This window comes from Cupressus sempervirens, chromosome 5, assembly GCF_028749045.1.
Source record: "Cupressus sempervirens isolate cs-2001-9-10 chromosome 5, ASM2874904v1, whole genome shotgun sequence".
NCBI lineage: Eukaryota > Viridiplantae > Streptophyta > Pinopsida > Cupressales > Cupressaceae > Cupressus > Cupressus sempervirens.
This window is the reverse complement of record NC_143122.1, coordinates 564,201,897-564,216,630: the sequence shown is the minus strand read 5'-3', so window position 1 is coordinate 564,216,630 and position 14,734 is coordinate 564,201,897. Positions and strand designations below refer to the sequence as shown.

General features: G+C 34.1%; 1 protein-coding gene across 3 annotated transcripts in view; it reads right to left on the bottom strand.

The window, feature by feature from the left end:
* RUS3 (root UVB sensitive protein (Protein of unknown function, DUF647)) overlaps window positions 1–12,781 on the bottom strand; it is a 271,831-nt gene extending 259,050 nt beyond the window's left edge. For all 3 annotated transcript variants that reach the window (XM_089831895.1, XM_089831896.1, XM_089831897.1), the window contains exons 1-2: window positions 12,498–12,781; window positions 12,346–12,403 (exon numbers count right to left, since the gene is read on the bottom strand). In XM_089831895.1, coding sequence (XP_089688021.1) covers window positions 12,346–12,403; window positions 12,498–12,622 — 183 coding nt within the window. In that variant the 5' untranslated portion in view covers window positions 12,623–12,781. The remainder of the gene's footprint in view (window positions 1–12,345; window positions 12,404–12,497) is intronic.
* Window positions 12,782–14,734: the final 1,953 nt, after the last annotated feature.

Here is a 14,734-nt window from a genome sequence, read left to right as displayed (position 1 = left end):
CCCATGTTTCATGAGTAGTGGTTCACAGTCACACAAACCCATCTCTCATGAGAATAAATGCAACACTTAGCACTCATTGGATCTAGGTGATACATACAAAGGTGAAGCACCGGGACTACCTGGGAGGTCACCCGTCCCAATACTACTCCATCTTGAGCGCGCTTAACTACGGAGTTTCCTCCATGGTTAAACCTACTTTGCTTGCAACCCCATTAGCAAAACCTTCACCAAGTCTTGTACCTAATGAATCATTCATTAGAAAGCCTCTTAAGCTCATCAATTAATAAGTAGGAGGTATTTTCCATAGCAAGTCAAATTGTGATATTGCTATCAGTATTTAACTGTGTAGTTCCTGAGTCTAACTCTTTGATCCATGTTTCATGAGCAGCGTTTCATATGAACCCATCTCTCATGAGAATAAATGGAACACTTAGCATCACCTTGTTCCATTTATTCTCATGAGAGATGGGTTGGTGTGAACCACTACTCATGAAAGATGGGTCAAGGAGCTTGACTCAAGAACTACACAGTTAAATCCTGATAGCAATATCACAATGAGACTACCATGCCAATACCAATTAAAAACAAGAAATAATCTGACCTAATTATTTCATTTGCTCAAAGAAATTACATATCAAGGGGAAACCACAAATTCCTCATCCAAACTGAAATACATGAACCATTACATACTGCTGTTCACACATCAGGATGGTATTGACATTCAATATTACAATCAAAGAATGCACCTAGCAAATTAGATCGAACATGATTACTTTCAGAATTGTGCTTCAGTCTCTGTTAAGGTCTGAAAGGTCCTCAAATCACTTTCAAATGCTCATACAAAGAATGCTACAGGTCTGACATGATATCTTAGACGTGAGTATCTACAATCCACCAAACCCAACTTCAATACCCAGGAAATTGAACGTACAAGTCTGCTGCAGAAAACTGAGAGCAATAAAACACGAGCAAATTGCATTTATGAAGATAGCAGCCCAGAGCTCCACGCTTCCCTCAGCAGTCCCAAACTCCAGCCCACTGATGAGTCAATTCAATAGTATTTACCACCAGCATACAAGAATTGGTCTACAACAAGATACAACCCCAAGCAAGGTAGTACAGCCTCCAAACAAGTGATTCAGCCAGTCAAGATAAATGTCCCAGCAATGGTCTGTAATTAGCAGTTTACAAATTAAATTGAAAATGAATCCCAATTATAGAGTTTTCCCCAATCCACATAGAATTGTGTGATTATGTTTTTTAACCGTTAAAATAACAATTAGGTACACTTTCACAAAATTTAAATAAATTAACTAATTACAAAAATAAAGTAATTAGAATTTAAACAAAAATGAAATAGCAAGAATGTAAGACAAGAGAGAGAGAACATGAAGGTTGATAATGGAGTTCGTCCAATCGGGACTACGTCTCCAGGTCTACTTCTCAATGTTGGGACTGCCTTACTAATATCACCAAGCAAAACACCTTGCTACAATATTCAAGCTTAAAGCCCTACACAAAATCCCTTACAATCTCTCTTCTTTATAATTTTTGGCATATGCAAACACCTTGTAATTCTCCTCCTTCAAAGTTTCTCCACTTTTCTTCACCAACAATATTAAAAAAATCTCCCAACTCACTTAGCCTCACTTTCACCCATCTACCCCTTTTTATATTACAAATTTACCAAATTTGGTGGGTAACCAATTAACATTACAAATAAATCCTTGTTACAAAGAAAAAGATGCCCTAAACGATAAAAGAAATATCTTCTAATCTTTTAAAACAAGCTCCAAAAAGCTAAAAACAAAATCCACCTCTATTTACTCTGGAATAAGTGGTGTCACAGTTGTTGGGGCATTGAAAATGTTATTTATGGGGCACAAGGTTCAAAGCCCAATCCCTTTATTTTTGGCCCTTGCAAATTCAACATTTTTTAATAAAACAAATGTTATTTAAAAATTCAAACAGAAACTTGGTGCATTGGCGGGAAGCGTGACCTCCAATTTGGGAGGTCACGGGTTCAAACCTCCCCATGACCTTCTCACTTCTTTTTAATCAAAGGTGGCAACATTAATTGAACTAAAATGAGTGCCTTATTCATACCAAGTAGCACCTCGAGCTGTATTGATGAAAAGTTTGAGTAATAAAAGAGAGGTATGGGGTTCAAGTTCCCTACACTACTATTTCGTATAAACACAAGTCAAAGTCAACACAGCCAAACCTATAATACCCCTCTTATCCTAACATTAGTAAGGTTTTGAAGATAGTATAAGTACACTTGGACTAGGTTGGGAGATAAGGTTACTTTTGGTACTCCTTGATTCCACAACTTGACAAACTCATGCATAGGTGAAACCATAGTTTAAAAACTAGGTATCGGCAATATCTCGGCTGGCCCAAAAATTTTGAAAAACTCGGAATCGGCAAAAACTCGATGAAAAATTCGGCAATAAATCGACACTTTTATCGAACATTTAAAAATATAAAAATTCTTAAAATATTCTTTAAAAAGTTTTAAGTTAAACAATAATTCATAGCAAGAGGAGCTTAGTAGATTAACATATTGCTACAATCGTATACCAAAAAAAAGTACATCATCGGAATATAAATAAGTTCAATACATAGAAGTCAAACTCTATGAAACTACTACTCCTAAATACATATTAATTTCAAGTTTTACTGGTAAGTGTTAGTAAACTGTAATACAAACTTTTACTGGTAACTATATATTTTTACTATTAAATATAAATTATAAATATTAGATATGCTAATTGAAAAACAGTTTTCCTCTAAATTTAAATTACAGTTACAAAATACAACATTAAAAATTAAAATAATTAAAAGTTAAAACAAACCAATATTACAGTATTAGAAAATAGATTTACAAAATAATAACAGTAAAATAAAAACTAAAATCTATATAAGTTTTAATTAAAAATAAATAAAATTAAGTTTTAAACAATGAAAAATTACAAAATTTAATTATAAATAAATATATTAAAAAAATAAAAAGAAAATCAAAAAACATACATGGTTAGAAGTCGATGCAGACTGGAAGTGAATGCCAGATATGGTCAAAGGCAAATACGGAAGGCTGGAAGCGAATGTAGAGAAAGTCGAAGGCAAATGCGGAAGGCATGTGTCACGTTTTTCATGCAAATCTTTTGTAGATGTCGTCGAATGGAAGGAGCCACAAAGAGCCACCGTAATCCGCCACAAAGAGCTGCCGTAATCTGCAACAAAAAATAAACAAAACCTATTGTTTGCGCGATATATTCTAATGAGCACCAATGACCCACGACTTTTCAACTGTTTTTTGCAGTGATATTCTAATGTTTGCGTGAGATGTTCTAATAATATTGTCGTGGTTTTTTCCTTTATTTCGTTGCCAATATATGATGCGATATATTCGGCCTATAAAGTGGATTGTGAAATAACGCGAGTTTGGCGATATATCGCCGATTTTTGAAACTATGGGTGAAACTATAAGATAACATCCAACATTCTTAACACAAAACAATGTTACCTATCTACTTTGAAATTATTAATCAACTAGGTACTTATGTTATTATATGTTTAGAAATCTATACTTATCATATACATCCCTTCTTGCTTATGATGTTAGATATTGCTTTTGACACCTGATCATGCTCTATATAATGTCTTTAGGAGATTAGGTATATAGTTTATTTGTATAATGCTTTGTCTACTATTCTAAATTCATTATTATGCTTTCACTACCTTATTTATAATATTCTATTTATTTGGTTTCAAGCTAACCCAACTAACCCATTGTGCCTTATATATGTGTGTTTACTCTGCTTGGCGTGTCTTCGAGGTGAGGGGAGGCAATTGTAGTCACTTCTTCAAGAGATTCACACGATGCAGCACTCCTCCTTCCTTGCCTGTCACTATTTGTGTGTATGCATATGTATTGTATCTTGTCGGTTGGTGATGCAAGTGTGTGCAAGTACCAAACATCGACTCCACCTGGCTACATAGGTCTAAGCATGCCTAAAAATCCTCAAACCAGTTGTTTTCAAACGGGAGATGGAACCATGATCCATGTAGGAACCCTAAGCCTAAAACTCCTGATTAGGGAGTTGTCTACCACTTGGGGATCTTTTGGGATTCTTGCCTCTAATTCGGTTTTACATAGGTAGTTTTATATTTGATTTTGATCTTGAGATATTGCTTTGATACTTTAATATTTTATTTGTGTTTTTTGGGTGATCTTGATTTCATGATGTTTTTAGAGGTTAATCAAGAATATCTATTCAAGTATATATGGGTGCACAAATATATGCCTGAACAAATATACATTTACAATTAGTATATATGTAGCATTAGTACAAATAAATTTTTTGGTGACTCTTAGCTAATTAATGTCGTAAATAGATAAAGCAAAATAAATAGACCAAAAGTAGCTGAATAAAATAAATACAATAAAATAATAGAGGAACACACCATAACCTTTTTTCGAGACTTGAACACTTGACCTCCTAACTACTAAACCCTCTATCCACCATCTCACCACTCGTATTCTTTGAGAACCTTAGCAAGAAGAATAAATTGTACGTTGTTAAATACGAGATTAGATGACATATAGGAAGTAGTAAAAGGGCATCGTTGTTGAACCCCTGATCCCTTATGTGAGATTGTAGAGACTTGACCATTGTGTTATAGGATATCTTTGAGAAGGGAATCCTCAATAGCTTAGAAAACTTATTAAGTAGTTTGAAATTAAAACAAAAATATAATAATAAAATATGGTTTGATTTAATTAATCAAACCATAGGAGGAGGTCGTTTCCAATGGATGCAAACAACTGGAAACGACATCCTACTCCTATTTATTAGGAGCCTTCCTGGGAATGAGAGACAATGAAATATTTAACAAAAACTATAGAAAAGTGAAATGCTAAAATTATTGAGGAAAACCTGCACGAGGAGAAACTTGAGAATACTAGGAAGGAGAAGGAATGGGCCAAGATGGAGGCTAGGAAGCTTGAGGCTCACATACAAAGACATCAACTTCAACCCAGCAAAGGAAACCAAGTAGGCTTCAATTAATTCTACCCTTCATTTGATGCTTAAATGAAATAATTTAAAAGAATGAATGAATGTATGTTTTATTTAAAAGAAATAATTGTTTGTGATTGTGTCTGATTGTTTCAAGTCTCTGAATATTGTGATGGATTTCCTTAAATGCATGTACTTTCATGTTTTATCTTGTATCCTTGAGTACTTTGCATATGGAATAGAATGCTAGGAGTTGAATTCCCTTGAGAAGGAATGACAGTAGGGTTTCAAACTGGAGATTCAACCCAAGTGATTTTTAGAAAACCCTCATATGTTCAAACCAAATCTAGGAACTCAATTCATAGCATCCTTTTTATTTTTGAGTCTTCTGGAATAATGCGTAGGTATATTGCACATTCCCGATTTGCTTGTGACCTTGAACAAAAGTGCGGCCTTCGCAAAACAAAAGTGCAAAATTAGGAAACAAAAGCGCAGCTGTAAGAAACAAAAGTGCAATAATAGGAAACAAAGGTGCAGCTATAATGAACATATGTGTCAATCTGCTTAATGGATGCATAGATGTGGTGAAATAAGCAAATGTACACTTCTAACACTCTGTGATCCCGTGGACACTTGAGATTAATTCAAAGGCCTCATCCTTGTTTTTTTTTTAAGTGCATGCTTATGGCCATCTCGACTTTCTCGTGTCTCGATTCAAGCACAATCTTGCTATACTAAACTTAGGGAATCTAACCGCATAGTCATCTTGACCTCCCACATTTCTATACGATGATCATATTCATATCCTCATAGTCATAGTAGGGATGATTGTATGATCTTCTGATATCCCTAATAAGGCTCGATGATAAAAACTAGAACCTACTTATGTAACCCTTGTAATTGCACCTTTTCATACTAGCTTGCATTCTAGGGTTCATTCTATCTTAGCTTTGCATTTTGCATGTTGAGAGAGCTCTCTTCTTTATCTTTCATGGATGTGTCAACTAACTGTGTTCATCCTTCTCTTGCCTCTTCTCAATCTTATCTTATCTCTTCTTCCCTATTTCTCGCTTCTTTTCTATCTTACCATCTCATCTATGTTTTTCACCTATCTTTTCTAATCTCGACATCCTGGATCCATTTTCGGGATCGAAATCCAAATTCGAGTTCATCTTGCTAGTCAAAATTTCTTCCTTCTTCTATGTAGTTGGCTGACCTATTGAGGCTTAATCTTTGAATCTTGTTGGGGCAATCATCATTTCTACTCTCTTCCACTCTTTGCTTTCATTTCTATTTTATCTCATTTCATCTTTCTTCTTTCTTTGACCTAATTCTTATGCTTTATCTTTCTTGGTCAAACTTAGTCAAACTAGAGCATATCTTCATTTGCGTGGTGATCACTCTTTTGTTTTAATCTCTTATCTATCATCGTGACCTTTTCTTTGTTCTGATTTGATCAAATCTAGCTTATTTCCACATCTCCTCTATCTCATTTTGATTTCAATTCTATCATTGCTGCAAATTGCTTTCTGCTACAACTATTTATTTTCTCTTGATCTATATGCTTCTTTTCACAAGTACAGATATTGTCTCTTCTCTCTCCAAATGTTCAGTGTTGTTGCTAAATACACTTTGCATTCAAGATCTGCTATTTCTCTGTGCTTCATTCTTCAAAGTCAAATCTCTCTATCATCTTGGCTTATTCATTCTTTAAAGTAATGTGTTCCGAGATCGATCATACACTAGTTAAGGAGGGGCAAATCTAATCACCTAAAAATGGTCATCTAGACTATTTGATTAAAAGTACATGTCCCCTTTTAATTAACTAAAAGACCCTATTCTTCTAACCCACTCAAAATGCACACATAAAGTCCTTTTTCTATTTACAAATTAAAAGAAAAGGCTTTTTGTTTCACATGAAAGTCAACTTCTTTTCATTGGTTGACTTGCTCTTGCACATAGATCATGCCTAAAGTCAACCCCCACCCTTGATCATCCATCATCTTGACCTTGATCTCCACCGTCTGTGCACCTTTAAAAGAAAGAGCTCTCCCCTTCTCAAAGGATCCACACTCTTGAGTATGTTATGCTACAGGTTTATCGATCGATCTTCTTGAGAGCTTGTGGAGAACTTCTATTCTCCTGTCTAATTCTCTCATACGATGGCATTTTAGCTTAGATTCATATAGTATAGCTTCTCTTTTGCAATAATCTAGCTCATCTAGTTTAATTAGCATGGATTTGTAATACTCTCATTTGCTTAATATAGTTGCATTGTGCATCTCATGCTAACTTAGTTCATATTTGCATTACATGACTTGAGAGTTCTTGACACTTGCATTCTTGCTCTTGTCTTAAGAACCTCTCGTTGCATGGTTTACTAGCAAGGGTCGTGTCTCAAAGGCTCAACTGAGAGCTATCCACATTGCTCAAAACACACCTTTGCGCTCCATGGATAGGGAGCTCTAAGCCAACATTCAAGAATTCCAATTCATGGGATCACTTGAATAGAAGAGTTTAGAGTGTGACACTTTCTGAGTGTACACAATTCTGCATAACAAAAGTGCATGTATATTAGATGGATGCGCAGGAATAATACATAAATGTGCAATTCTGCATAACAAAAGTGCATGTATATTAGATGGATGCGCAAGAATAATGCATAAATGCACAATTATGTTAAACAGATGCACAAAAATAAGAAATGGAAGTGCAACAATAGAGAAACTTTGCAAATCAAACCTCCAAAGTTAATTTTTAGGGTCAAGGTATAACATAAAATGAACATTTAAGTATAAGTGGCATAATTTAAGTTACATTTTATGTTATACATCCTACACCTTTTGAGATAGGTTTCAGCCTCATAGGAGTTAAAATAAAGATTTTAGAATTTTGAGATTTTAAGAAATTTCAGACTTAGCCAAATTTCAAGAATCAACAATTCAACTTATCCTTTTTATGTTTTGTGACCTTTTATCTACTTCTGAGGCATTTAATTTCTAGAAATGTGATATTCATTCTTGTAAAGTGTTTTATATGTGCTTGTTACATCTTATTGCTTATGTGGTTAATTAGGGTTTCGTGGATTGACCTAAGGGTATGGGACCCTAGAAATGTACCCTAAACCAATTTTCTTGTGAATGGTTGAATTGGATTTATTTTGGTTACCAGAGGAATTTAGAGCAATTTGAGATTCGTACATATATATATATACATACATATATATATATGTGTGTGTGTGTGTATATATATACATAGATATATACATATATATGTATATATCTATGTATATATATGCAGATATATACATATATATATACAAATATATACATATATGTGTGTGTGTATACATATACATATATATGTATATGTATACATATATATATGTATATGTATACATATACATATATATATGTATATATATGTGTATATATATGTATATACACATATATACATATATATGTGTGTGTGTATATATATATATATATGTATATGTATATGTATATGTATATGTATATATATGAGCTTGCATTTTGTATATGTTCTGATTCAAAGCTTGATTGTCATTTATATTTTGCAGATGATATGAATTTGATCGTGTTCTTCATATGTGCTATTTGCGGAGTTTAGTGAATCATTTGTGTTGCAGAGATTTCTGTTTAGTCTGTTCTTCAACATCAATTGTGTTTTTTTTGTCATTGATCGTAGAAGAGAATATTGACTTGGCATTAGAGATAATGATCTTGAGTTTCATTGCATGAAAGAATATCAATTAGGGAGATCTCCTATCTGCAATAAATGTTGGAAACCCAGCTTCTGAGTGGGACGTTATTGTGAGATAGCATTGATACACTTGTACGAGGTTTGGAGCATTTTGTCATCGCAAACTTGGAACAGAAGTTGAAAAGTTTCCCTTCTTGTTGTTTGAACCAAACAATCTTCTTTTCAGGGGACTTAAGTCCACGATTAGTAACATCAGCAGTGGTGTGTGTTCATGCGAGTGCAGTCGTTGGAGTTGCAGTTTTCACTGGTCCCGTGTTGAGAATTTGATGAAAATTAACTTATGTTCGCTCATGTAGGAGTCGTGCCCAATATTCCTGAGTTGATCTTTGAAGTGAGCTACACGAATACAATTAGGAACTTGCGGCTAAGACATTTGACTAGGAGACTTACTTTTGAAGCATATACTGGACTATTAACTTATGTTTGCTCATGTAGGAGTCATGCCCAATATTCCTGAGTTGATCTTTGAAGTGAGCTACACGAATACAACTAGGAACTTGCGGCTAAGACATTTGACTAGGAGACTTACTTTTGAAGCATATACTGGACTAGCTGGATGATTGTCATCATTTCTGGAATTTAGAGCAATGAAAGGGAGTTCGATTCAAATTTCAATATTTAATCAGATAAGTTTTACTGTAACAATTTTTTTCCTATATTCGAGTATAGATCTTGAATTTGTTACCTTACCAAGAATAGAATACATGGCATTGATCTCCATATTTGATCAGGATGCAGAGTAATGCAGACTACATGAGGACACTGCTTGCAGTCTTGAACTAAATTGATGTTGAGATTTAATATTTTTTATTGGTGTGCTTGATGTGCTTATTTTGTTTTTATCTCTAGAGTAGTTCTGATAAAGATAGGAAAATTCTACTTCAATAGTGATTCAACTTATTATGTGAGCTGTATATGATACACGAAAGGGAGAATATCTGTTCAAAATATGGAACTGTTCTTGATTATTTTGTACTTAGCAGGCTGTGTGAGTGATACTTGACAAGATTTCTCTATGATCTGCTCTGTTGTTTTCGGTTTAATCTGTTATGTGTATGCGATTATGATTCAGAAGGAATTCGTATAAGAATCATGTTGTGTTGTTTAGGGGCATAGGCTATTGACTATCATCGTGTAAGTTTTGATGGATCAATATCAAACATTACTTGTGTATATTTTGTGCATCTTCATCGTTGTATACATGCAAAATTACACTATGTGTGTAGAGATTTATTGAAATAATGAACTATAGGTTGGCATCAAGATAAAGTATAGTATCAATAATAAGGGGCCTTGGCATGTTCTATGAGATATTATTATATGGTATCTATTGCAAGATGTTGATGATTGATTGAACGATCAATGTTACATAAGAGGTTCTTATGTTCTATGCCATTGGTTATGATTGTATCATGTGTATACTAACTTGACTTTATGCAAAAGTTTGTTGTTAAACTGGTAGGTTATTCTGAAATACCTCAGTTCACATTTTTTATGTAACATTCTTATTAACACATTTTTGTTCATATGAATCCTAGGCTGCATTTTTATATATGTGTGTTGAGATCAAACTTCAAAGAGATAAGTATTCTATGATTTTTGTATCTAACTGAAAAGAGAATATACCTTTGCTTTGATCTCTATGATAGGTGGATCTTATGAGTTGCTATAAATATTTTCGTTGCAGGGTGCAATGGGATAGTGAGAGATTTTGCAAATGTTGTTTGCAGTCTTGATACTAAATTGGTGGCACATTATCTTCATCAAAAAAAGCTTCAGAGAGAGGTTACATGGCAGAGGGAAATGTCCATCCCATTGCAAGTTTATGCAATAATCAGCCATCTTATTGTGGTGATTAAAGTTGTCCTTGCTGAAAGGGAGTCTTTGTTAAGAGAAAATCTCAATTATTACTACATTCTTGTTCGGAAGACGTTTGAGGTGAAAGCCCTCATTCCGCCGTCTACGAGTAGGTATGGTGGACCACCCTCTACGAATAGGCATGGTGGAAATGTATTCCTCTCTAGGAAAAGTTTGAGGTGAAAGCCCTCGTTCCACCCTCTACGAGTAGGTATGGTGGATCACTCTCTGCGAGTAGGCATGGTGGAAGTCATGTGTGTGACTCCATGACTAATTTTATGTGCTTATGAAGTAACTATGGTGAATTATGTTATGCTGAGATAACATATGTTATGTGATAAGAATATATCATTGACATCTATGGTTGCAGCTATGTTTGCCTACCTCGTTAAAGATCTCTCTCTTGCTACGAGAGAGTGTTGAAAATGGTAGCTGCAATAGAGATCTTTATATCTGATTTTATGAAATGGAAATATGATGGTTATGACGGTTATGGTCATCTTTAGTTGAAAGAGTTGTGATAAAATTTAAGATAATATAATGTAAAAACACATGTGTTGTACATCATGCAAGGAGGCATGCATATGGAAATATGAAGTGTTGAATATTTGGAAATTTGAAGGGTCTTGTATTTGGGATTTGAAGAGACCTTTGTATGTAAGATGAAGGTCTAATGCAATCTATTTATGTGATTGCTTGGTGTATTGTAAAATGAATCAAGTGAAAGCCTTGTACTATGAATCTTTCTTGATCAATAAAAGAGATATTTTTGCTGGTGTGGCTGGATTTTTCCCTTGAAGTGGAAGGGTTTTCCCAAGATAAATGTATTGAGTCTTTTGTGTATTGTTTATGCTCTTTTATTGTTGTTTTACTCTATTACTCGGCTAAAAACTTAAGACTATCAACTCAAGTGCAACTGATACTACAAAGTTCAAGCCCTAACACTCACAGCCATACAAAATTAAATGTTAAAAGATTGAGCCTTCACGGCTAATTTCACCTACCTCAATAATTTTGGATAGGACTAAAACTAGAGATCTAGTCCGATGGACCTAAAGAAAAAACCAACAGATGCATTTTAAGAGCATTCAAGATGTCGTTCATGTGGTGAAAAAAATGCAGGTGGTAAAACAAGAAGAGACAGCGCAGACCTTAATCCTAAGCTACAAACTTTGAGGGTAATAATTTCCTATGCTTAAAAATGGAAGCATAAGACCACAGATAGAATACTCCTAAATTGTTCAACGAGACATGTCATAGTGAGCTATGGAGTGAGGCAACGGTAATGGATGTCACTTGCAAGTGCGTAACCTAGGTTCAAAAACTCTTCAGTTCTACTAACTACGCAGAGGATATTTAGATACGGAGGCCTACAACTGACCAAGAATGATCAATAAGACTGAAGAAAAGTGCCTTGATAAAACGTTCCACCGGAGTAGTATAGTGATTATAAGGTGATTACCCACCCCTTATTTTATAACTAAACAAGTACATGAATTCGCCCGAACCCGATTTCTTTAGCTTTGAACTAGAAAGAAAGACAATTAAGATCCTTAGCATTCAACTAAAACATATTGACACTTATAAAATCAATGTTGCTTAGAATTCGGTTGAATCGGTTCTTCCCAAATCAGGGTAAAGATGAATGTGTAGTGGGCTAAATAGAAGTATTTTAACTTGCCTCGGGTAAAAATGCAGCAGACAACTGCCTCCATACTTCCAGTGATCGACTGCTTTCGCTGAAACGAAATTCATTGATTGGGTTCAGCTTCTGCATGGATTCAAATTTTATTTTTCATACTAAGAACAAAACTTTTTCTGTTGAGATTATACCGACGTATTGAATAGCCTCCAAAGCTATCAGCAGTGACTACAGCAGTCCTAATAAGATTCGAGGCGGATGATGCGTTCCACTCTTCCAACACAATTTTCTCGTTCATCTCTTCTTCTATAGCCATTCTCGACCTGCTCACTGAAAAGTCGACAAGCAGGACAATTTTAGAAGAAAAACCAATTACAGACCATCAGCGCGGAAAAAACAAATTAGTGCCATCATAATCTCAGTTATCATCGGACTTGCTACCATTCAGACAAATTTCAGTTACCTGGATGAATTTACATTGACCAATTATAAGTCCCGCCTATATAGCCGGGGACTTGTTTTGGGGTGCATTTTTTTTCATTTGTTTCCATTGAAAATAGTGTATAGTGCATGGTGCATTTACAAGTATTAAACACTATATGTAATGTTTGGCACTGGTTTATTTTTGTTTTTTAATTATTTTTGTCTTATAAGAAGACACGCTACTGTTTTCTGTTTTGGTGTCTTTAAAAATAGTTTACTTCAATATTAGAATTTTTTTTTTTTTAATTACGCCGAGAGGCATTCTATACAATGGCAGCACGGGAATATGCTAAGATTCTTTATTAATAAAATAGATTTGGGAGCAGTTACAAACTTCCAAATTAAATATTAGAAAAGAATTCCCGAAATAATAGCTGGCCAAAATAATAAGAAGCCAAATGGAGGTCGAAATAATAGGCCGGAAAAAGTAGGGCTCGGAAAAGTAGGGCCCGAAAAAATAGGGGCGAAATAATTTCAATATGATTTTTTTTTTTTTGGTTAAATATAATTTTGCATGCACATTCATGTTTTTTTTTTGCGGGTAGTGGGGGAATTTGAAACAAATTCGTGGAATGTGAAGAGACGTCTATTGGGGGATATGAGGAGCCTCTCAGAAGTTATAAAACCAAGGCTCCTTATTTCATTTTCATTTTATGTTTTTGCAGGAAGGAAGAGGTGGAGGTTATTGGAGGATCAGATTGGAGTTTTTGAATAGGAGTAAATTGAAGTTTTGGAGTAACATTTTTGCAGGTGAGATTTCTATTTTTTATTTACATTTTCATTTAGATTTAGATGTAGATGTAAATTGAAATTCAAAATTAATCATAATATTCTACTTTGATTTAGATTTCAATTTTAATTAATTTCATTTAGATTTAGAATTCTGTTCATAACTATTTAGGCTTGCATTTAATAGTTTAGTCTTGCATGTTTGATTTAGATTTAGATTTGGATTCAAAATCTATTTCATATATATATTTTATAATACTTTTCATTGTTAATGGTGCTTGATGGGAGTGTTTTAGGGGTGTCTTCTTTTCTATTTCTGAAATATTTTGGTCCAATATGTACTTTCCTAACCAGATCTATCCATTTTCTTCTAATTCATGCATGGAGCTTCCTGACGCTATTAGCGCATTGCTGGGACTGAATGGGAATGGATTAAAGATAAATGACTGACTCTAGATTTGGATATGCATTTGGAATTGGCTCTGTTGCGGCTCCAATTTATAGGTTCCTTCCAATCTATGAGCACACTAAAATCTTTGCAGAATTCAGAAGATCCATGACAAATTGAAAAATTGAATTTTTGGAGCCTTTGATTTCAATTTCTATTTGACTTTGATTTGGGTCATTCTATTTGGACAAAATTCCAAAGTTGCTCGGTCTTCTGAGATTTTATTTATTTTATTTCTCTATAAATGTTGTTAATAAGAATGAGTCTTGTTCATTTGAGTGTTGATAGCATCAATCTCTCTGTTTTGAAAATATAGTATTTGTAATGTTTTTATAAAAAAAACCTAAATGAATATTTGATTGTTGTGTGAAAGATTATTCTGTGAGGTTCCAGCTTGGAGCTAATAAGATGCTCACTTCTAAAAACTCTTCGTAGTATACCCGTGTGTCTTCTTTAAGTTCTTTACTAATCTTTATCGCCTCCCTGCAATGGATTGTTTTTCAGTGTATTTTAGCCGGTGTGATTCATGAGTACGAAATCAGTTTAAACTATTGATGCAAGAATGCAAATCCACGGCAATCCCATTTTGGATTCCATCATACTCTTCTATCAATGTGAAAAAAAATTATTTCCCACTTACATTAATATTAATTGGTATGGATTTACTTTCATTATATAATGTATGATATGAACAAAATAATTTATATTAGAGAAGATACAAATAGTTGGAAGTCAAGAATAAATTGTTGTTACATAGTTTTAAAATCT